At 42.9% G+C, this 23,226-nt stretch overlaps 1 protein-coding gene across 1 annotated transcript in view; it reads left to right on the forward strand.

Annotated features, from left to right (window-relative positions):
- RGL1 (ral guanine nucleotide dissociation stimulator like 1) overlaps positions 1-23,226 on the forward strand; it is a 107,474-nt gene that overhangs the window by 33,122 nt on the left and 51,126 nt on the right. The window contains exon 3 of the mRNA XM_066623539.1: positions 21,799-22,007. Within this exon, the coding sequence (XP_066479636.1) occupies positions 21,799-22,007 (209 nt within the window). The remainder of the gene's footprint in view (positions 1-21,798; positions 22,008-23,226) is intronic.

The following is a 23,226-nucleotide window of genomic DNA, read 5'->3' on the forward strand; positions in this document are numbered from 1 at the left end:
GGGACATCCCCTGGTGCCCCTGTGAGTTTGCTGCAGCACCCTCAAGGGCGCACAGATTAGGAACCACTGGACTAAAGTAACATGATCCAAATTCCTGCTGAACCATCATGTTTTCTCAGCTCAATTACCACACAGGGTTATTATGAAGGCAGAAAGTGGTATGCCCACATACACTGACATGATCTCCTTGAAAGGAATTACACGACATAAATGTGATAAATAAATAAAATGATACACGTTTATGTCCAATCCTCCTGAATAACCTGCAGTATAGGAAAAAACTCGTTACTGGAATTGGTCCTCAGTTTGATGCTTCACTTGGTATTACTTGTATTAAAATCAGCAAAACTGAAGCAGCACACGTGCTCATTGAATAAATAAAATAAATAATTAGCTACTATTGTTAACAAAATATGGCTGTTGCTTTTGTATGTGATATCTCAAAGCTCTGAATTTCTTTTTCTCTTACATGGTGTCTTCTTTGTGTGGCACTTAAATGCTCTAAGGCCCAAATCCTAACCAACTTTCTAGCGCTGGCATAGTGGTGCCAGTGGGGCATGTGCTGCATCCTGCAGTTGGGTGACACACACGGAGTCCTCCTCAAAATAAGGGAATGTTTGTTCCCTTACCTTGGAGCTGCATTGCCCTTATATCAGTGCTGGAAAGTGAGTTAGGATTGTGCCCTAAGACACAAAGAAATGCTTCAGTTGAAAATCAAATCTCAGTGTTTGCAGAGACCACTTGTATCCTTCTATTGAGTGCTTCAGACTGATGTTGAATTGGCCTTCTTTCTGCTGGCTTACTTGTACCACACAATATGGGAAGGAATTCCTGCACACTTAAGCTGCAAGACGTGTTCTTTTGCATGCAAAAACAGCTCTTTATTTAAAAAAAGCTACGTTTGGCAGAAAGGAGCTAGAACTCAGAAAGCACATTTGGGTTGCCAAATTCTGTTTCTCTAATAATAATACCACTGATTCTTGCTGTATGTATGGAACCTTTTCTAAATGCACATACTAAGAACTTCACATGCATTCTTCTCTGTTACAGCTAGGTATGAGAGAGTGGCGCTTTGACAGAAGGGTTTGCCTGAGGCCTAGTCTTCACTGATGTGATAAACCTGTATCTGGATAGTGTCATTTTCAGCTGCAGGTGGGGGTTCACATGACTGAAAGTTCCTCTGTACAAAAACAGTGCTCTGTATATAAGAAACTAAATGTTAAGGAGAAGGGTTCTGGATCAGTCTTCTCCCTGACAAGTCCAATATCCTAATGAGTGGGGATTTTTTTTTTAATGGGGACTCTGGTAGAGCTAATTGTGGCTTGGGGAGGGGGGGATGTTTTCAGTTGTGGAAACAATGAGGGAAGACGAGTTAAGCCCACTCCCCCAGGAGGTGAGTCAATCACCTCCTTCAAACTGCTTTTAATTTATTTTTCTCTAAATGTTGGGTGATCAAATTACACAGATTTTCCACGTGACATGTCATTTCACTATGAAAATTATGTCCAAGACTATGCAGTGTGTTCATGCCCAAGGTGGGCTTCAAAGTGAGAACTTCAGAGCCATTATTCTAACCACTGCACTAGCAACCATTTTGACTACTTTCTATGTACTGTGTCATACACCATTGCACAGAAGTAGCATTGGCATTAGACATTTTATGCCAGTTCATTGCAAGCTGCTCAGCTTCCTACTTGCTCTAATCTCAGGGCAGATCTACAGTAACTTCAATGCAGCTATTTTCAACATTTATCTTCTCATGCCTAGAGGCAGTCTAAAACTTTTTTTAAAATGATGGCGGTGTTATCCTTAAAAAAGGGGGGGGCTGAAAGCGGTGTGTTTTTATCCGAAATTAATATTTTAATCAATTTTAAATCATTTTTATCAATTGTGTGTATAAAATGAACCTCATGCTGCCAAACAACAGAAAGAAACATTAAAACATCGAGAAGATAGCAACTTGAACCTATAGAATTGAACATAGCATTGAATTGCTATGGAAACACTGATTTTAAAGTGCAGGAATAAAAACACACCCCAACATAATAAGGAACCATTAAACATTTTCTTACTCATGAGTAAATGTGACCATGTCGCTTAGGGCGCAGTCCTAATCAACTTTCCAGCATTGACCTAGCTGCAATACAGCCCCAAGGTAAGGTAACAAACATGCCCTTACCTTGAGGAGGTCCCCTAGACTACCACCCCACTGCATGCCACATTGGCACAGCTATGTCAGTGCTGGAAAGTTGGTTAGAATTGCGCCATTAGTTTCACTTTCCATAGGATTCAGTATCAGCTTGAAGGGAAGGACTTCCCTCTCAAGTGCTTTTGGGCCTTCGTTCATCGGATCAGGACAATTCTGGTGGTGTTGCACTCCTCTCGTCCTGCACTTTCCAATGGACCAGGTGTGTTTGCCTACTGAGTAAATGCACACTGTGGTTGTTTCACTGTCTGTAGGGCTCCATGCATTTTCCTTGGCAACTTCTGAGCATGTTCAGAAGACTCTACAGCCAGTTAAAGCAACAGAGCTCTGAGGGGCTGATCCACAGATGCTCTGCAGCCACTTTAATAGGTATATGGCAGTATTGTTTCATTAATTGAGCAGGATATCATGTTTTGTCATTTTATAAGCCCAATTTTGCTTTGTAGCGGTGTTATTTCGTTTTTACCGTTTTAGACTGCTCCTACTCATGGCACATTGACCTTTATGGTCTTACCTATGGTCTTCACCTCTTGTGATGTCACTAACAGCTCCCAGGAGACTCGTCCAGGTTGTGTGGCTCTGTTTCTAGGACCGTTTTCTGTAGTAACAAATTGTCCCTCTTCCCCTGCCAGCTCTAAGGTTACTGTGAACCCAAACAGTAAGGCCATCAGGGTCTGGAGGGCCTTTGGGCAAAACCTTGTGTTGGATCCCTCATAATGCAGTCTGCCCTGTGTGTGCACTCATGTGTACATACACCAGTTCTCCATTATGTCCCCTCTGCCCTCCATGGATGCAAAAAGGAATGGGGTGGACTACTTGGTGCAGCTGAGAGAAGAAAACATCCACTTGCTCCCCCAGAGAGATAACGGAGTGAGGGCCAAATCCTATCCAATATTCCAGTGCTGGTGCAGCTGTGCCAGTGGGGTGTGCACTGCATCCTGTAGTGGGGAGGAAGTCACAGAGGCCTCCTCAAGGTATGGGAATATTTGTTCACTTACCTTGGGACTGCATTCTGGCTGCACCAGTACTGGAAAGTTGGATGTGATTGGGCCCTGAGTTGCTCAGGAGAGCAAGTTGCGCTCTTACCTCTTCTTGCCCTTCACATTTGAAATAGACTTTCTAGAACAGTGATTTTCAATTTTTTTCTTTTCCCAGTACAGTGACCTCTATGGTCATTGCCTCATGATGTTGCTTCCGGCAGACTTTTCTGGTTTCTGTGGCTCAGTTTCTAGGGCAAATGTATATAGTAACTTAGTGTCTGTCCCTAAGAGGCACAGATAATTCATTACTACAGACAGTTGCCCTAGAAACAGAGCCACATAAGCTAGAAAAGTTTTTCAGTTATTTTCAACCACTGTCCTCCTGCAACATGACTACAGACCTTTTGCAGTACATAGGTTGAAAACTGCTGTTCTAGTGGCCCCGGAAGCATCAGAGGAAACCTGTTTGCATATGTAAATTGCAGAAAACAGTGATGGAGTGTTTCATTCAGCCAAGTACATCACTCCCCTGCAAATGGGGAGTACTGGGGACTGCAGTGGTCAGCCAGGTAGGCCATCAGGAGCTTAGCGACCTTTTGCTGGTGCCTGACCTGGCTGACCTCTCACAGCTCCCATGGATGCCAGTCATGCCATCTTTGGCATTTAGTAATATAAATGGCTACCTGATCTATTATGTCTGTGTATTCCAGAATTGGGTTAGTTCCAATTCAGTGTTTCATTTCTGAGGCTCTGATTTCCATTACCGACCATTGCAGGCTGCACTGGGTACAAACCTGTCTGCTATCCTAATCTGCAATGGCTCCAGCTGGGAACCACAAGGGAGTAATGTCCTTCCTCTGCCTCTTGAAGTCAGCTCCAGTATTTCAGGGAAGGTACAATATGTTTCAAGCACTTCATTCTACCCCATCCCCATGGTGATGGTGTTCTTGTGTTTATTTAGCACCAGTGAGATGCTAGTTGCAAATTACTACTATTGCAACTTGGGCAGATCTTACTCTGAATTTCCTTCCAAACCTTTGATGTAAATCATTGTGTTCCTGTAGTGTGCACAGACCATAATTTTAATTATAATGGGTTTTTTTCCTGCTTTAGATTGCCTTTTGAGTTTAATCTTTATAATAATCTTGACAAGGTCACAGTTACTCCAAGCATCAAACCCTGGGAAAGTGCACATATAATGTATTTATGGTGGATTTAAAATGAAAGCTGGGATTCTCCACCTTCTCAGAGGAGTTTGTGGACCCCACAGAAGTAACTCAGGAACTGCAACCCCATCCCACTGCCTTTTGTCTTTTTGAGTGCTGAAGCTGCCTCTGTCATAAGGCGGATTCAGCCAAGTGCTGACATTTTGGAGCAACAAATAACACAGGCCTACAAAATTGAGGGTCAGAAAAGTTTTTCCCAAACTTTATGGTGGTTTGATATGAATTTGGGGTGCCAATTCCAAAAATGGCATTCGTTTTGCCCTATCACGTCTAGTTTTGGAGACATGGCATAGCCTCATTAGTGGATGGTTTAAGCGGCTCCTCATGAGGAAGCCATGATATAGGCTTCCTCATGAGGAAGCTGCTTGAACCATTCACTAAAGAGGCTATGCCGTGTCTCCAAAACTAGGCGTGATAGTGCAAAACGGATGCCATTTTTGGAATCAGCACCCAAAATACATTCAGGAATTGGTATAACGTTTAAGGAAGCAAAATGTGTGTTGGCCTGTGTAATGAGTCGCTTTTTATTTTCTACTTTTACTCCATCTTGAGGACAGATGGCATTTGAATTTTCCATCTCAAACACCAAAGCATTTTGGCAGGTCCAGCTGAGTGCTAACTTAACTCCAAGGGGCATTTCCTCCAGGAGAGAGGAAAGGGAACATGTAACCCTCCTCCAGACTCAAAGTTTCTTTGGTGTGTCTGCCTTGGCCCTGTTTTACCAGATATGTCAATGTTCAATTGTTACCCCTTTGGCTTGTGAGTCAATTTTATTTCAGATGGTTGTGGACCTTAGGGCTGCACTTGATGTTTTGTTGAATGGGTGCCTGCTGCCCAAAACCTCAACCTTTTGTCAAGCCCGCCCCCCAACATTTACTAGAAATTACCTTGTGTAATCTCATGGATATATTCCCCATTTCCCTAACCAGTGGTTCCCAAACTGTGAGCCATGGCTCCCTGGGGAGGTGCGGAACCCAACCAGGGAAGCTGCTGTATCTTTGCAAAAAAACCCACCATCCTATTTGATGTATAGGATTGAAGCCCTAAAGGGGAGCCGTGGCCAATAGCCGAGTAGGTCAAGGGAGTCACCAGTCGAAAAAGTTTGGGAACCACTGTCCTAACCCCATGTTTGGCAACCAACAATGTAAAGCAGAGATGGGGAAATGCAAACTATTGTGCAGTCTTGCCACAAATTGAATTGCACTAGATGCTGTGGAGGGGACATGCATGGAGACATGCAGTGGCTGTTTTCGGTGGCAACTACCCATTTCCTGTAATGTCGTATTTGGGCCTTATAATAGCCTGAGATTATTCAAAAATTCAATCTTTTGTGCTTCACATGTCACATATAATGATCTTTTTTCATTTTAAAAAAGCTTGTTTCATAGAGCATATCTTTTTCTTTTGCAAAACACTTAATGGTTACCAGAGAACTGTTTGCTATTTCATGAGAACTCATTTATATAATTCCTTTAAATTCATATTTAAGAGCAAGAATAGTATGTGATAAAAGTAGTAGCAATTTTGAGATCAGTGGCCGAGCTCCCCAGTCCCATGCCCAGGGCGAAGGTCTGCGATGACACCCTGCAGGCTGTTGCCACCACCCCCACAAGAAAATCCACCCCCCACACACCTGAGGCTCATGGAGCCTCGTATGACTTTAACCTTCCATCAGAGAAGCCTCTCTGAGGTTTCCTGATGCTATAAACTGTGCTTCCGGAAAACCAGAAGCACAGTTTCCGCCCCATCAGGAGCCTCAGAGAGGCTTCCATGGGGCCCTAGGGGCTTGCACCTGGGGCATTTGCCCCCACTGAACCTAATAGTAGGTCCACAACTGAGAGTAATAGCTATTTTAGTCTCTTGAGTAGAAACAATAGTATGTCTTTGGGCACTTTTAAAAAAGATTTATTGTGGCCTAAGTTTTTCTGGACCACAGCCCATCTAACCAGATGCATGGTGATCTATTTATAGATCACACATGCATGGGGACGACGACATTAATGGTAGGGCCAAAATGCCCAGTAATAACTCTATTGTGAATTAGCTTGTGTGCATGTGAGCTTTGCCTTAAAATAAGATATACTGTACCCCTTGCACTTCAAGGCCTTTTGACCCTACTGTTTACCATTTGTCCCCAAAGGATAACACTTCATGCATCTGATGAAATGGGCACAAAAGCCTATGCCACAATGAATCTGTTAAACTCTGCCAATATATTTATCTTCCCCATAGCCTTCTTTGAAATGCTTAAGCTGGGTAATTTTTTTGTTATTCAGTCTATGCTTTTGCTGATTTCTTGGACCTGGTTGTATTCTTCAAAAAGGAAAATGCAGTATAAAATCAATTTTTTAAAAATGCCACCCCCCAGGGCTGTTATAATGTAGCTCTGTAACTTTTAATTTATTTTGCTAGTACAACATTCTTGAATGGTGTTATATTTCCTTTGATTAAAAAATGCTGGCAGCATTAGTTAGTTGGCATCCTTCGGTCTCGGAAGACTATCGTGTCACGCTCTGAATGGTGGTTCTGGAACAGAGTGTCCTCTCCAGTGTGCAAAGCCTGGGTAAAGTAGGTATGGAGGATAGGCTGTTACCCATGCAGCAAATCCCCCCTCTCCACGTCGCTGAAATGGTCCAATGGAAAGGCAGAAGCCAATACGGTTGGTTCCAGCGGCGTCGCAGGAGTTGCCAGAACGTGACTGTGTTCAGCCATGAACTGCCTCAGGGACTCCTGAAGCCTTTTCCATAACTGGATGTAGCCACAAGGCAGTGGAGGTTTGGGATCAGAGTTTTCCTTCTCTCAGATGAGCTGCCTTCCCAGGCTGACGAGTCCCATCTACCCGGTGGCTGTTTAGTCGCCTCTTACGACAAGTACAGCCAAACTGAGGGCCTATTCTTATCCCCAGCCCCCAGGGGAAGCTGGCAGCATAAACTCTGCTTAAAGAATATGCAGAAAATATTTTGCTCAACAACAAATTGATTCATTTTAATGTCAAATAGGAATGAACAATATCCTCACTGAATGAACACTTATTCCAGCTACCACTCCCTTCCCCATCTCCTAAATTCAGAGGAAATCTCTTATCTCTCTTAGGTAGTTTGTTTTGGACTGAGTAACTGTTTCCTGCATAAATCATTTTCCTTTTTTAAAAAAATGTCAGCTTCTAGTTTTACAATGCTTTGTACTGTTATAATAAGCTTTATAGCCTCAAACCATTGCACCAATCTGGTTTACCAAAGCTACACAGATTTATGTAATACAGCAATAGTGCTGTTGTTATGCAATGGAATTAATATGGGCAGGATCTTTGTAACTCCCTCTTAAGCACTGTTTACTCTTTCAGACATTAGTTTCTCTGTTTTGTGAATGGTACATCAAGCCATTTCTGCATATATGCATCAGGGATCAAATGTGTACATCTGTGGGCTGGACAAAAATGGTTACGTGATGACTGTAACTGCTAACATTTTTTAATAAGGACTGTAGAAGTAAAGGGAAAGAGCAGAAAGCTTCTCAGGGAAGGAGAGCATATTTTTGACAAATTAATGTTACTATTATATTCTTCAAAAGTTCTTGATAAGGGTTTAGTACAAGATGAGCACTGGCTTTTGTGCATCTAAGGTTCCAGTTCTAATTCCCACCAGTAGCCCTGATGCAGCCGTGCAGCAAAGGCTCATGCTGTATCGGGGAGGGAGGGGGAGAGGCAGCAATCCTAGGGCAAACAGGAGGTAATTTAAAAAAAAAAAAATTTACTTACCTCTGCATAAACTCGGGCCTATGGGTCTCCTTGGACATACATAGCCTCTTTTGGTGGTGTATGTCCAAGGAGAGATAAGGGGTCAGGGACGTTTTTAATGGAGAGGATAGGATCTTGCACATGCCATTGCCACTCTCTCCCACCTCTTCTCTGCCCCCACTTCCTCCCCCATTGTCCCAGTTATGCCCCCAGTCATCCAACTCTTGTCCATTCCCCCCCCCCCACTGCTGACTTATCAGGTGCAAGAGGGTCTGGGGGCAAAACTGTGGCCTGCCTTTTGATTAGCCAGCGGTAAAAGTAGCTTCTCAATCTCTCAACCCTCCATAAAAAGAGGCAGTGGAGAGGTGGTGAATTTTTTACTGGTATTTGCAGAATTAACTGCATGTTGGTGCTTCAACTATCCTGGCCGGGAGGTAAACAATGGAACTGCAATCCAGAGTAAGCGGTCTCTAAACAGGGATAAATTTAGTCTTTGCATTAGGATTTTATTTCATTTTATCTCTGGTGTCAAGTACTTTGATTTTACCCACTTTAACAGTGCATATTTCTCTTTATTTTTATTAAACTTTACTTCTTTTAAAGAACTTACCCAACTGTCGCATTCAGGCAAGAGATATGAACTAGCATGTCTGTGTCCTCACCAGATGGAGGCATGGAGAAAACCTGATCAAGTGACAGCCCTTGAGCCATCAGTCTCCATTCTGAGGGATCACTAGTTGTCTGTGATAACCCCAGATGGAAGATACGATAAGGACCCTTCCCTTCTCTTTTCTCCCTCCTTTGTGCAAACTGCCCCAGGGGTGTGCTGTAACAGTGCCTATGTCTCAGTCTCCCTGTGAGGAACCCAAGAATGCTTGGGAGACTTATGGACAGTGTGTCTGACTACCCCACCTCCATCCCATCACCACAGGCACACTTCTTAGCTCACGCACTCTTAACTTATATCAGCTGTTTTGTGAAATTCAAAAATTGTCAATTTTTGTTCATGTGCATAAAACAGTTCCATATATTTCCTGTTAGTACTTAATTCCTATCCATGCATGCATTTGGAACTTTTTGCATTTCTTTTATATATTTCAAACATTCCTGTGCTTACCTCTCCAAGGCTTAAGGCAGATTACAGAGGGTTGAAACAGATTAAAATACAATGTAAAAACAAACACAAAAGATGGAATAGCAGTCCAGCAAATAACCCGTAACGTGATCTTAACTAGCAGCATCAAAAACCAAATGGAAAAGCCAGCAAGGAGGGTGAACTATGTCCTTCTGCAGGGAAGATTCTTCTGCAGTCTTGGTACAACTGATGTAAATTATGAAAATAACAGATTTGGTTTTTAGTTGTTTTTTTTTAAATCAGAATCACCACTTTCTGATGTTATACTCTGATGTATAGTGAGGGATTTCCCTCTTCTTTTTTTCTCCATTGAAGCTCTGCATGTTTGAGAAGCAAAGAGGGAGTAAATCTCTAAATCACATGATGAAGCTAGTGCTAGAAAGAGCTGAAGTGGAGCTGTCAGTACAATTTACAGCCACTCCCAAAGAGCTTCTGTATTTTTTTAAGTAAATGTCTGGGGTCCGTTGCTTATCTCTGTACAGAAGCATCACTGTGATTCTCAAAGCCAAGTAAAGGATCTAGATACCTTGTTCCTGTGGTTTAAAGAAGATCTGAGGCACATGTAGCTAAGATAAATTTTCCTCTCTATACCCTTTTATATTCATTAAGCTCATGAAAGAACATTTAATGTAGACAGGCAGGCTAACAAACATATTTGGTCACTAACAATTTTGGCAGGCTTATTAGCAGGATCCACAATTCCTTCTCTAAGCAGTAATAGCAGTGAGGAAGATAGATGAATAGGAGAGGACTGAAGAAAGAGAAATGGGGTTAACAGACATTTCTGTTAACATTTCTTCATACAAGGAAGAAGAATGGGAGATGGTGTGTTAGTGAGCAACTAAACAGATACTGTGCATAATAGTGCCTCATACACAGGGTCACATCCTCTGTACTCCACACTAGTTAAGTGGGACTACTGGCAGAGCTAAAAATAATTCAAACCTTTGACTCCAGAGTCAGATTTTCAGAAGTCAGGACTGAATGTTGTGACCTGTGCAGAATCTGGTCAGGTTTCTAAGGTGCAGCATCAGGTTTTTATGCACTTGGGATGTTTATCCCTCAAAAAAGCCAAGCAAATCCATCCTCTTCTCATTCTTTTTGGGGGCACAGCAGGGTGGTTAAAGGTAATAAGTGTTAGTAGACTTCATTAAGTGATTTTAAGGAGGCACTCTACACATGGCAGTGAATGTGAGAATGAGATTACCAACTAGAGGGTTGGTATGCTTGTTTCTGTTAAAAATTCTCTCTAAGTTGGTTAGGAGGTGGAGTTTAAAAACATAGTGCCTCAGCATATCTTGTGGCCTGATAGAGCCAGCAAGCTTCTGAGTTAGTTTATTATTATTAAGAGTTTTCTGCTCTGTTTATGGATTGCAATTGATGTATTTAGTATACTTTTAAGTATCTGCAGCTGACTTTAAGTGTTCTGTTCTAGTTGGAAATTATTTGCTTCACCACATTTTAAGAAAATAATTCCCTGTTAAGTTGATTGGAGGAAATAAAGGCAGAATTACACTTTATTTCAGCAAAAGCATGTTCTGAAATGCATGTTTCCCAAGATACTGTGAATATGTAGGCAGGAGAGCATTTGTAGGGAAGAATCAGTGGGAGAGGAGGTTACTGAGCAAGCCAGTTCTCCCCCCCACAAATTGTTGAAGGCTGTTTTTCATCCCAGCCAAGTTCTAGAACTAGGAGGGAATCTTGCCTGTAATTTTCTTCCTTGCATGTGCCCCTAAGCCCCTGTATTAACATTAGATGGAAGTCATGAATTTGTGAACCTGGTGTTTTAATCATAATGTGTAGTTCAGCTTTTACTGTGAGACTGGTGACATGTGACTTGTTTTCTTAACCTGCAAAGGGCACCTATAAGTAGGTGGGAGGCAGAAGTGTCAGTACCTCTTAAATCCAAGAGTCAAGCATGTCAGGGTGAAAATAAATACGCACCCCCAACCTAGCAAGGGAGATCTGCTTATGAGTTTATATATGCAGCCATAATGCATAAGTATTAGTATTGGCAACCTTCAGTCTCGAAAGACTATGGTATCGCGCTCTGAAAGGTGGTTCTGGCACAGCGTCTAGTGTGGCTGAAAAGGCCAATCCGGGAGTGACAATCCCTTCCACACCGGGAGCAAGTGCAGTCTGTCCCTGGTCTGTCTCCCTGGCTATGGGCCTTCCTTCTTTGCCTCTTAGCCTCAGACTGTTGGCAAAGTGTCTCTTCAAACTGGGAAAGGCCATGCTGCACAGCCTGCCTCCAAGCGGGCCGCTCAGAGGCCAGGGTTTCCCACTTGTTGAGGTCCATCCCTAAGGCCTTCAGATCCCTCTTGCAGATGTCCTTGTATCGCAGCTGTGGTCTACCTGTAGGGCGCTTTCCTTGCACGAGTTCTCCATAGAGGAGATCCTTTGGGATCCGGCCATCATCCATTCTCACAACATGACCGAGCCAACGCAGGCGTCTCTGTTTCAGCAGTGAATACATGCTAGGGATTCCAGCACGTTCCAGGACTGTGTTGTTTGGAACTTTGTCCTGCCAGGTGATGCCGAGGATGCGTCGGAGGCAGCGCATGTGGAAAGCGCTCAGTTTCCTCTCCTGTTGTGAGCGAAGAGTCCATGACTCGCTGCAGTACAGAAGTGTACTCAGGACGCAAGCTCTGTAGACCTGGATCTTGGTATGTTCCGTCAGCTTCTTGTTGGCCCAGACTCTCTTTGTGAGTCTGGAAAACGTGGTAGCTGCTTTACCGATGCGCTTGTTTAGCTCGGTATCGAGAGAATGAGTGTCGGAGATCGTTGAGCCAAGGTACACAAAGTCATGGACAACCTCCAGTTCATGCTCAGAGATTGTAATGCAGGGAGGTGAGTCCACATCCTGAACCATGACCTGTGTTTTCTTCAGGCTGATTGTCAGTCCAAAATCTTGGCAGGCCTTGCTAAAACGATCCATGAGCTGCTGGAGATCTTTGCTGCTCCATGAGCTGCTGGAGATCCATAATGCATACCAGGCTGAATATGTTATCTCTTGTGTATGAGTGGATGTATCTTCATATATAGCAAGAGTTCATAGGTATATAGCAAGAGTTGGACTGAAACTGGTGCATGGTATGTGTAGGCAGGTAAAGACAGATAAAACAACTCTTAAGTTGGTAATTGGAATGGTAACAACTTTGCTTCTGTGTAGCATTCAGGGTTGTACAAATTGTGACCTACAAGCTGAAAGCAGCTTATTTGCCACTTATTGTGGCCTGCCAGGTGGTTGATAAGCCTTTTTTTACAATCCCATGCGGACAGCAACACTCTTTATTTCTGACACTCTTTCTCTCGATACCGAGCTAAACAAGCGCATTGGTAAAGCTGCTACCACGTTTTCCAGACTTGCAAAGAGAGTCTGGTCCAACAAGAAGCTGACGGAACATACCAAGATCCAGGTCTACAGAGCTTGCATCCTGAGTACACTTCTGTACTGCAGCGAGTCATGGACTCTTCACTCACAACAGGAGAGGAAACTGAACGCTTTCCACATGTGCTGCCTCTGGCGCATCCTCGGCATCACCTGGCAGGACAAAGTTCCAAACAACACAGTCCTGGAACGAGCTGGAATCCCTAGCATGTATGCACTGCTGAAACAGAGACGCCTGCATTGGCTCGGTCATGTCGTAAGAATGGATGATGGCCGGATCCCAAAGGATCTTCTCTATGGAGAACTCATGCAAGGAAAGCGCCCTACAGGTAGACCACAGCTGTGATACAAGGACATCTGCAAGAGGGATCTGAAGGCCTTAGGAGTGGACCTCAACAAGTGGAAAACCCTGGCCTCTGAGTGGTCCGCTTGGAGGCAGGCTGTGCAGCATGGCCTTTCCCAGTTTGAAGAGACACTTGGCCAACAGACTGAGGCAAAGAGGCAAAGAAGGAAGGCCCATAGCCAGGGTGACAGACCAGGGACAGACTGCACTTGCTCCCAGTGTGGAAGGGATTGTCACTCCCGGATTGGCCTTTTCAGCCACACTAGACGCTGTTCCAGAACCACCAATCAGAGCGCGATACCATAGTCTCTCGAGACTGAAGGTTGCCAACTACTATGCAGACGGCAAAAGTAGATATGTTATTGAGCCCTGGGATTGCCCTACTTTGCTAGTGGGTTGAGTTTGCCTTGATTGATCATGTGTCAATATGTGAGATCTGCAGAACTAATGTTTGATGTAATTTCAGTAGTCCCTGTCTTCTCTTTAAAGATGGAACTGTACAATATCTGAGCGTTTGTTGATGTAAAATGAATATGGAGATGGGATTTGTAGAGGAGAATTTTTGAATGGGAGGGAGTGTTTAACCCTCTTTCATCCATTGATTCTTCATTGCACACACACCCCCAGCAATTCAATTTTCTACCAGTTGGACTTTAATTCAAGTGTCAAGACTTAAACCGGAGGAAAATTGGTAAAACTGCCTGGGGGAGTGGCATCTGCAGGCTAGGACTGGTGGGTGGGGAAAATATTAAGACCAGTCTGTTAATTCTCTCCTATAAATATCTTGTCTTCCAATGCATTAGTGTTATGAGACAAATAAGGAATTGGGAAAATTTTTACTTTGCAAAATTTCCATTTGCCTCTTTGTACGGTGTTCTAATAGTATATGGCAGGGTTTCCCAAACTGTGGGTCATGACCCACTGGTGGGTTGCAACCTGGGTTCCCCACCCACCCTCGTCTCTGTGAGGTTCCAAATCAGAGCCATTCAGGAGGCATGGAGAGGCCCCATTCTGAGGTCCACAGAGGCCTGTAAAGTGGGTTGCCATTCCAGCATGACCTGAAAGAGGACTTCCCCATCACCACAAGTTGCTTCTCGTGAAAAAATGATAAGTGAAAAGGCTTAGTTCTGGTTCTTCAGTTGCTTCTCATAAAAAAAAAAAAATGAAAAGGCATAGTTCTGGTTGCTAGTCATTTTGCATGATAGAGGTAGTGGGTTAGGTGTATTCTATTCTGCCTCCTCCTTGCTGCCTGTCAACAGAAATCTTTGTCCACACCATTCACCCCATCTCTCTCTGAGAGGTGGTCAGGGGAGGTAGGCACTTGTAAAATTGGAGGGTGCTGCAGAGGCATTTGGGACACATTCTTTCTTCATGTGGGGTAACTGGGTGGATCAGAAGCGTGTGTGACCTTTTCTCATACTTGTTTCACATGGGTGGTTCTACTGCTCTTTTAGTGAGCGTACACCCTGAAGCCCTCTGAAATAGTACAGACAATTGTGTTCCACACTCCATTTATGTTCCCTGACCCCCCTCAGCTGGCCCACACCTCCCTCTTCTGTAGCCTTATTGCCTTCTGAGGAAAGGGAATGAAAGGGAATGAATGTTGATAGGTGGTGTGGGCAGCTGTTGAGCTTAAGCCATCTCTAGAAAAGCTGGAGTCTGTTCCTGGGCTTCCAAATGCCAATCCCTGATATGGAGTGCTTAGATAATTGTGTAGCTTTAGATTCTTATCATGTTACTAAAGAAAAGACCACTTTAGGGCAGCTGTGGCTAATCTCTCTTTCCTACTAAAACATACCCTAGGGATTCCCCTGAAATAATTTGGAACTACTGCTTGCAGCATTAACTAAGTCCATATAGAAACTCACATGAGTAAAGGCTACATCCCATGGTACTATTTGTTAAATTAGTGGCAAAATGTGAAAGCATATGTAAGGTGATGATAGTTTTTAAAACAATTCTTGAAGAGTTCTTATATGACCTTTCTTGACCATAATGGGGGTCATGTGGCCATAATATCTATGTACTGCTTATGGAAAATTGCCCATCGGCTTTAGAAGACCTCTTTGAAAAGCAGTCAGTACTGTTTGCTCGTAGGCAGTCAGCTGGCCAGAAAGCAAACCCAAAAACCTCTTCTTGCTTTTCAGGGATCTTGATCATGTCAGAAAAGAGACGGTCTCTGACTGAATCCAGATTGAGCTGTTTCCTGTTAGCATGCTAACTCAGCCTGCAGTGTCTTATTCCATGTCATTGTTATTGAATGGTTGCCTGCCAAGTCTCTTTAAAGACTTCAAGGCAGAACTGCTGAAATAGTGCAAACAAAAATTATACTTCAGATGTTCCTTAACATGATTTCTAGCACGTCGGTATTGGTTGATAAATATTTTTGGTTTTTCTACACATACGTAGAGTGGTATTCTCAGTGGTTGCCCCACAATTGTAAACTCCCTTCCTCTAGAAATCCATCAGAATTTGAGCCTGAATATTTTTTGGAAATGCTATCAAACTTACCTGTTTCATGTTTGAAACAGGTAAGTTTGCCTTACCTGCTAAACCCTAGCCACCTGTTGTTGGATGGCTAGGGTTTAGCAGGTGTGGATAAACTTACTGTATTTTTCGCTCCATAAGACGCACCTAATTTTTAGAGGAGGAAAACAGGAAAAAAAATATTCTGAACCAAATAGTGTAATAAAATATTTAATAAACTATAACAGAATAACATTTGAACCATGTAAAGTGAACAGCAGTCAACAATGGCATTAAGAACCATTATCACTGTCATTAACAAATGGAGAGACTTAAAGGGTTTGAGTACTCTAGTTTTCTGGAAACCCCAAGAACTCATCATCGCTAGAGTCAGAATTTATGAAGCTCATTCGCTCACAATCACTGACATCACTTTCTTCGCTGTCTTCATATAAGATACCGTCTTCACGTCCATCTAAGGCATTGCTAATGCCCCATTTTTTGAATGACATTTTTTGAATGTGAGCATAAACTGGCATGAACATCCCCCCCCTTCTTAGGGTGAATGGGATCATAAACTGGCATGAAGATCCCTCCCTTTATTAGGGTGAATGGGATCATAAACTGGCATGAAGATCCCCCCTTCATTAAGGTCCCCAACGTGCACTCTTTTTTGCAGTATTCGCTCCATAAGACGCACACACTTTTCCCCCCACTTTTTTGGGGGGGAAAAGTGCGTCTTATGGAGCGAAAAATATGGTAATTTAATTGAACATTTGTTGTTTAATTGTGTTGTGTTGCTTTGTTATATAACAGTAATCAAGTGGTTCCCAGTCTATGCCATGGCACACTCATGGGGTACTGTGCGACCTCTTCTTTCCAGCTTGCAGGGCCAACAACTAGCTATTCTCATAAGATCTCACACTATTTTTGTGAGATCTTGCAGGATGGCGTTGCCACAGCAGCAGTACATTTGGGAACTGTTGCAGTAAACCATGAGAAAGGATAGAAATTGAGCTAATTAATTAAATACCATGCAGAATAAAGTACATATTTGAGCTGCCTATTAGGCATTAAAACTACATTCTGGCCTCTGTACAGAGAAACAGCTTAATTGGAGAAGCATATAAACAATCCGAAATAGAGAAAAAGTAGATTGATGTAAATCCAGCCTCCACAAAATATGACTAATCAAGTTGAAGGAAATCCACCAGCCATGTTTGGTTCCCCCCTCCACAGGTGGACTTGATGAACCACCAGTTTCTGCTGACTGCCTGGGACTGCAAAATGGGTGAATTGCCAGACACCTGGCAGGCAATGTAAATATGTAGCTAGTGGACTGCTTTCAGCTTGGTAGATCCCAAGTTGTGCAGCTTGTTTCTTAGTATAACTGTGATTTAAAATTAGTAGCAGAGTTTAAAACAAAAGAAGATATGAATAGCATCATCTGATTGTTTTGGCAGGAAATCTGTGAATAAGTGATGATGACAATTGAGAGGAGCGTGAAGAATTGCTCTGTGCAAATACAGTACTTTGCTTCAAAAGTAGGATACCCCTATATCTAAATCATTTTCTTGAAAAACTCTAAAGAAGGTAGTTCAACAACATGGTTTTTTGTTTATGTTGCTGAACTGCTGTTAAAGCTAGAACATTTGTCCTCATTTATATAATCTAAGCTGATTACCTTATGTCGTATTCTTGGTTGATGTAGTGAACAAATGGTTTGCATTCACACTTATTTGCAAGTACATCAGTGTGCCTAAAGACTGTGCCCTGAGAATGCATGCAACGTTTTGAGAAGGAAGTTCAAAAGAAAAATATCTTCCCCGTAAAACATGAATATATTCAACAGCCAGCTCCCAAAGTTCCGGCATGTCACATCAAAATATGGGACCTGTGGCAAGGCTGTTCAGAGTAAGTGGTGTGTGCAGATAAGGTACAGATAGGTTCACAGATCAGTGCTCTTTCTTACATATAAGTGAGGGCCTGCTGTTCACTCATATGAGGAAGAATTAAATGCCGCACTTAATGACTATGCCTTCTGCTTCTGAAGTTGAATGGTCCAGCCTTCCCCAACAGAGACCCAGTAGAGTGGGTTCGGCATGTCTCTGCAAGAAGGGCTTTCAGAGATGGCCTGCACTTCTCCCCTGGGAGGCCTTGAAGAGACGCTTAATTGTAATCGGAATCTTAAATGTTATGTCTGATGTTAAGCAGCCACCCAGCACTGAAATCTGGTGCCTGTACACTTGCCCTTATCCTGCCAGGGCTCAATAACTTTTTTTTTTTGCCTTGAGAGAAGAGGGAAGGGAACTTCTCAACATTTAAAGCTGCTCACAGTTGCTCCTAATTTTCTCCTGATGCTCTGCAACCAAACAAGCACACAGACATTCTGTAGTTTTTTTTGTCCTGCAGATGCCTGATTTCGTCTGATCTTGGAAGAGAAGCAGGGTCAGGCCTGGTTAGTACTTAGATGGGAGACCACCTGGAAATACTGGGTGCTGTAGGCTTATACCATAGTCTTTTGAGACTGAAGGTTGCCAACCATAGATACAGCAAAGGCTGTTCTATTGTATAGTACCTACATTTTATTAGACACTGCTTAGTAAATACAATAAATATTATTTAGCAATATGCACCACAATTATGCGCCTATATATTTCACATATCTATGAGTGTTTGTGTGCTGGGGAGGGGGGTGTCAGGTGTTTCCCATCTTAACTGTGTTCCATGTTGCAGCTCACTTGTTTTGTCTCAATGAACCATTGAGAAGAGAGACAGCTGCATTGCTTTGACTCTTCTCCTGGCTTCTGTTTCTGGGTGTGATGCTGTGACAGAACATTGAGAACTGGCTTTTACATGTTCAAGCTTGGGGATGGGGGGGCAGAATAAATGATGGGAGAAATCTTTTCCTGTAGTGGATGCTCTGGAGTGCTGAAACAAACCTCTCCCTTCCCCTCTGTAGTGCGGTAGCCCTACAGCGCTCAGGTTTGAAACTCCCTTTCCTGTACTGCACTGGGGTGTGTATGTGGTAGCCAGTTCTGAAACTGTGCACTATAGACTGGGGGAGAGGTTTCTAAGTCCTGAACCCGGTCTATACAGAATTTAAGTTGCGTACCTCCTATAGACTTCCCTGGGGCAAATGCCCCAGGCGCCGGCTGCTAGGACCCTGCAGAAGCCTCTTTGAGGCTCTTTGAGCCTCTTTGGGGCGGAAACTGTGCTTCCTGTTTGCTGGAAGCACAGTTTATATCATCAGGGAACCTCACAGAGGTTTCCCTGACGCAGGAGAAGGTCGCACAAGGCTCCGTGAGCCTCTGGTGAGTAGGGGGGGCAGATTTCTGCATGGGGGGCAGTGGCGATAGCCTGCGGGAGGTGCAATCTCGGAGCTTTGCCCCGGGCACGGGGCTGCGAAGGTCCACGGCTGCAGAATTTAGAAGGAAATTGGTGTCAGGGAATGCACCACTGCCACACACTGGACTGACATTTTAATTGAGCTATCCACAGCAACTCCAAGATCTCATTCCTGTTTTGTCACCAGACCCCATCAATGCTTATATGAAGTCAGGATTTACTGCTGCAATATACATCACTTTGCACTTGTTTACGATGAATCATAGTTGCCTTGTTTGCTCATTTACCCAGCTTGGAGAGATCATGTTATAGCCCTTCACATTCTACTTTGGTTTTTACTACACTGAATAGTTTGGTGTCATCTTTAAACATGAACGACTCACTCCTTGCCCTTAAGTCTAGATCATTTATTAATTTTTCACATTTTTATACCACCGTTCTTCCAAGGAGCTCAGAATGATGTGCAAAGTTCCTCCCCGCCTTTTGTCTTCACAACAACCCTGTGAGTTAGGTGAGACTGAGAGATAGTGACTGGCCCGAGGTCACCAGGAAGATTCATGGCTGCATGGGGATTTGAACCTGGATCTTCCATGTCTGAGTTCAACTCCTGAACACTACACCATCCTGGCTCTCTGATTTCTCATTTCTGTGCAGATACGAAAATATATTTTAAAAGTCTGCCAAATTTTGGGTGCAAGGGAACATAGTTGGGGAAAAGAGAAGTGGGTATCAACAATGTACACATTTATAATTGCTGTGTCTGGGTAAGAATAAGTTGGATGGAGACCAAGAAGACCATAATGGGATCCTTGGTAGTAATGACACATGTGGTGTGTGAGAGCGTCTCTGTCTTAACAGAGAAAGATCTGTTCCGTGTCTGTATTTAACAGCCGCAGAAAAGGCCCAAACACCTCCCATTCCATCTTGATACTGTAAAAGAAATTGAAGAAGAATAAACAACAATGAGGTCATTGAGCTCATCCTCAATTGGATTACTCACGCTAGCGATGTTTTTCACCATCTAAACATAAGTGATGGAGCTCCTCTTGGGAGGCCACTAGTATCTTATAGTCCTCATTGCTAAAAAATGTTGCCTAATAATGTTTCCCCTCTGTGTAATCCTTTGCTGATAAAAGAGCTGGACATATGCACCCTACTCTAATTGGTATGTATCGTGTAGTCAAGTACAGTATAGTGTAATTTAATACACGAACAAGTGGAGACCTGCAAAAAGTCACAGATGGCTCCCCTCAGATGGATACCTAATGTCACTCCTACCCTTTTACTCTTCCCTTCCATGTGCCTCCCTTGTTTTCAGCTCCTGCTTTTACGCAAAGAGCTAGATTGTTCATTTTGTGGATGGCAAATGCACTGCTGGAAAACTCAGTTGCATGGAAGACATTCTGCATGGTTTCTGTTTGTATGAATGGCCATCAGCTTGGTTAATCCAACAGTAACAGTGCTTGGTTGACTTACTTGTTATTTGACTTGTAGCACACATTAAGTTCATCACAATTTCTTCATCACAGTCTTATTTTCTCTCGTATGCATATTTGATCTCGCTCGCTGACACAACTACCCACCCCATATTTTTGGAGCTTCATTAGGCATGACCTGAGTCTACTAATGGAGGAGAAGGGTAAAAGACTCTGTAGTTACTTCCACCATCATTCACCTTTGATGTTGTGGCTTCTCCTTTTCCTTAAATTACTAGGCCAGGAATCTAGGAAGAGGACCCATAGGGAAAACAGGCACCTGCGGGGGCCTCAGCACCTAGTGGTTGGTGTGCATGTACCCCTTCTGCACACTTTACTAGATCTGCAGCTGAATGGGGAAGGATCTTGGTTGTTTTATTTGCTGCTACCATCCCAGGCTGCAGAGGTCTGTCAGGCAGATGCCTGGGGGGGTGGGGGGGACAACCTCCCAAGAGAGAACAGATAATAACAGGGTGGTTATTAAAAATCAAAACCACAATAGCATCTGCCAGGCAAAGAGATTTGATAACCCACTCAAGTACTGGATGGACTCAAAATGTCTGGATAATAATTATTTGTTACACTAATTGCTTAGATTTCCATGTGGTCTCTCTTCCAGAAACTTGTTTGAGTTCTTACCTGCTTAGTTTTTAGTTTGGTACTTTCAAGACTGTTCTTTGTTTTAGGTACATTTTTATATCTTTTGTTATAAGCTTTTTTATAAGCTTTTGTTGCCTGTGTTGATTTTGGCTTTATCATCATCAGTGCAGCCAATTTTGTATTTTCTTCTCTGCGTTTAGTTCATTTTTGGAGGATGTGTGTGGGGGAATCTTCCTCACAAGTTGCCTTTTGTGGAGATAATGATGGATGGAACTAGACACTACCAAAACATGGTGTTACTGCCAAGAACAGCATCCCCACGTCTAGTTCTCTTTCCTCTCCTCATAACATGAATTGTGTGACGTGACACCATCATGTCATATCTTTCCCCAGCCCTGCTTCACATCATTGGCAGCCACAGCATAGGGAAACACAGGGCATGATGACTTCCTACCATATGTTGCATTACTACACATTTTAGAAGAGAGGAAGGGAAGTAGAAATGGAGCTGCTGTTTTGGTTGCCAGCATCTAGCTTTGCTCGTTGCTCAAAATATTCCTGGTATGAGGGTCACAGCACATAACATTATGCTGAAGTGTCAAATCGGCAGATCTTCCACAACTTAATTCTAATCAAAGTCATACTGTTGTGAATGTATTTTTATATTGCATGTCCTCTGATGAGCTCATAATGGCATTCGTATGGTTTCTGGTTGAGCTCCTATTCAGGCATCTTGAAATGTCAGAGCTGTGTAGTTTAATCAGTAGAACTGCACCATGTGCTTTCAGTCTATTCCTGGATATCTCATGTGAAAAGCATCTTTTGTTTCTGTGCAAGCAGTCTCTTATTGGGTGACTAATTTCCCCTCTTGTTTTTATTTTTCCTATCACAGGTCGAAGGGGACCAACTCCCTCCAGGGCATACTGTTAGCCAGTATGAGACATGTAAGATTAGGACAATAAAAGCTGGTACTCTGGAGAAGCTTGTGGAGAACCTTCTAACAGCCTTTGGAGACAATGACTTCACTTACATTAGCATCTTCCTGTCAACATATAGGGGCTTTGCATCTACAAAAGATGTTCTGGAACTTCTTCTTGACAGGTAAGATTTGGTTACAAGGTACAAGGACAACTGTTTTAATTTATGTGATGCCGTCATAAGGAATTAACTTTGGGTTGTATATTTCTAGAAGTGTTCCACAAGGTGAAAATGGTTTTCTGATTGTCTGCCACCTTAACTGGTTTAGAAATGTACTTTAAAAGTAAGGAGTTTCCCCTGTCATTTGAAAACATACATTTCTGAATGGTGGGTTTGAGGATTATTGCAAAGGGGGGGCTGTTGGGCCTTCAACAACATTTTTGGAGACACTGTTACACGAGAAGCTTAGTGGTATGTCCATCTATGTTGGAAGCAGTTAGTGAGTCCATGTGAAGGACAAAATTCCACTGATTATTTTCCTTAGAAAGAAATGCTTTGAATTAAGAAGTTAACATAGCTGTTCCCCTCAGTGCTGTTTTCCTGGCAGTACTGCTGCTGTTTAAAACTCTGTCTTCTTGGTGTGTATTCAATTATCCAAAATTAAATCACTTCTGTATGGCTAGGGTTCCCTGTTGAGCTATGAACAATGAGAAATTTCTAGAAACAGTGTTGAACAGAATCCACCAAATGTTGCCTGAAACTTAATGACAGGTCTAGCCTTTTCATTACAAAATGAAAAAAAGTCAATCAGTCAAAGTGTGTGTTTTCTCTCTCAATTATATAGGATTGTACTTGTGTATGTGTGTGCTTGCTTGCTTGCTTGACTTTGGAGGTGGCGGAGGGGTGTTAATTAGTAATTACTTGCCTAAAAATTAATATTTAGGAGTCCTAATTATAAGTTATCCTATCTTAAATCCTTTGAGCCATGACCCTCATACTTTGGAGCAGCATCTCTCTGACACTGTGCTGGGGGCCTGGAAAAAAAATTTAATTTACATTTCAAATTTGAATAAATTTATATAAATTTACACAAACGAATACATTAGACATGGAATTTATATGACTGAATGAATTTTACTGAACTTATTTATAATTCATATGAGAACTATAACTCAGCCTGCGGCTCGTGTCTAGTGGTCATGACTGGCAGTTGCGGACCAGCTCCAACAGTCTCTGACAGGCCAGAGGCTCACTGGAGACTGGGGGCTCCCTGTGGACTGGATTGGGGGGCTGGATTGGGGAACCCTAAGGGGCTGCAAAGGGCCAGAGTTTGCCAACACGAGCTCCAAAGTACGGCAGTGTAGCACACAATTGAAAATTTGAGAAACGTCCTTCGGCAAAA

This window comes from Tiliqua scincoides, chromosome 4 (assembly GCF_035046505.1).
Source record: "Tiliqua scincoides isolate rTilSci1 chromosome 4, rTilSci1.hap2, whole genome shotgun sequence".
NCBI classification, from domain to species: Eukaryota; Metazoa; Chordata; class Lepidosauria; order Squamata; family Scincidae; genus Tiliqua; species Tiliqua scincoides.